The following is a 1769-nucleotide window of genomic DNA, read 5'->3' on the forward strand; positions in this document are numbered from 1 at the left end:
TAACCTGATCTGATTCTTTGTGTTTTGTTTTGTTTGCTTTGTTTTGTTTTGTTTTTTGAGACTGAGTCTCACTCTGTCTCCCAGGCTGGAGTGCAATGGCGTGATGTCAGCTCACTGCAACCTCCACTTCCCAGGTTCAGGTGATTCTCATGCCTCAGCCTCCCAAGCAGCTGGGATTACAGGTGCCCACCCCGACACTCGGCTAATTTTTGTATTTTTAGTAGAGATGGCATGTTAGTCAAGCTGATTCTTTGTTTTTAAATAGGTGATCTTATCCCATGCATTTATTTTCACTCTGTTGACCAGGGTGGAGTGCAGTGGCTCACTACGACCTTGACCCCTTGGGCTCACACCATCATCCCACTTCATCCTCCCGAATAGCTGGGGCTATAGGCGTGCACCACCATACTCGGCTAATTTTTTTTATTTTTAGTACAGATGGCGTCTCCCTATGTTGCCCAGGCTGGTTTCAAACTCCTGAACTCAAGCGATCCTCTTGCCTTGGCCTCCCAAAAGTGCTGAGATTATAGACGTAAACCACCACACCCGGGCCCATGCATTTATTCTTAAAACTAAACTATTTGGCCATCTTGTTCTATTCTTCCTGTTTTGTATTGGTCTCTTTGTTTTCTGAGTTTTGATGTGTGGACAATGTATACTGTCTGTCTGTGACCCCAACTGTACTCCACAATAGCATTCAGGACTGTGGAGGAGACTACCACTGCCTGTTTTCTGGAGAGTTTAGTTTAGACCTGGGGTCTAAATGGAGGGACAGGATAGGCTGTGGGGCAAGTATGAATCATGCTGCAGGCAGTCTGTGTTTCTTAAAGAAATAGTTTATACCATGGACTATAAAGCATGAATGGGTTTTTCTTAATTCAGCTCCATTATCCTTATAATTTGTATATTTCTTTACAAACTCAGGCATTAATTTCTAATCGCATTAATTTTCAGTTGTATATTGTCTTTTTCTGTGTCTTTAGGGATATTTTAGTGAAGGTTGAGGGACTCTACATTGAGTGCTACCAGCTAGATATCTTTTTGTACCAGAAAAATTCAGTCCGTTTATATATTTTCTATTGTTCCTTTTTAGGTGAACTTCTAGATCCATGTGGTTATATCAGTCCTGAATCTCCAGTTGTACAACTTCATTCTAATTTCACTGCAGTTTGTGTGCTAAAGGAAAAATGTATGGATTATTTTCATGTAAATGCTAACTACATTGTCTGGAAAACAAACCATTTTACTATTCCTAAGGAGCAATATACTATCATAAACAGAACAGCATCCAGTGTCACCTTTACAGATATATCTTCATTAAATATTCAGCTCACTTGCAACATCCTTACATTCGGACAGCTTGAACAGAATGTTTATGGAATCACAATAATTTCAGGCTGTAAGTTTTGTTTTTGTCTTATTTCAGACTTTGTCATGACTATTGAACTGCATCTTTAATGTTGTCCTTTCATCTTTATAAAATGTAGTAATTGTGGACTTAGTGACTTGGACATGTTTGGTTTTTAAAAAATAAGCTTAGAAGTAGGAACTACAAGTCTCCTGTCTTTCCTGAAAGTCAAGCAGTTTCAGTTTACTAGAGAAATACTTGACTTGAGACCCCCCCACCACAAGAAAGTATTGTTGAATTGACATAATGGTGGTAATTCTCAGTATCCCTTAATTGCTGAGAAAATGCACATGTAAAGCAGCTACCTGAAGAAAGTGAACAAATACTGGAGTAAATCCTTTTTTTTCTTTTTTTTTTTTTT

The 1769-nt window shown here is 38.7% G+C and overlaps 1 protein-coding gene across 1 annotated transcript in view; it reads left to right on the forward strand.

The window, feature by feature from the left end:
- IL6ST (interleukin 6 signal transducer) overlaps window positions 1–1769 on the forward strand; it is a 46146-nt gene that overhangs the window by 13714 nt on the left and 30663 nt on the right. The window contains exon 3 of the mRNA XM_011942928.1: window positions 1094–1399. Coding sequence (XP_011798318.1) covers window positions 1094–1399 — 306 coding nt within the window. The remainder of the gene's footprint in view (window positions 1–1093; window positions 1400–1769) is intronic.

The sequence above is a fragment of the Colobus angolensis genome, unplaced genomic scaffold (genome assembly GCF_000951035.1).
Source record: "Colobus angolensis palliatus isolate OR3802 unplaced genomic scaffold, Cang.pa_1.0 Scaffold212, whole genome shotgun sequence".
NCBI lineage: Eukaryota > Metazoa > Chordata > Mammalia > Primates > Cercopithecidae > Colobus > Colobus angolensis.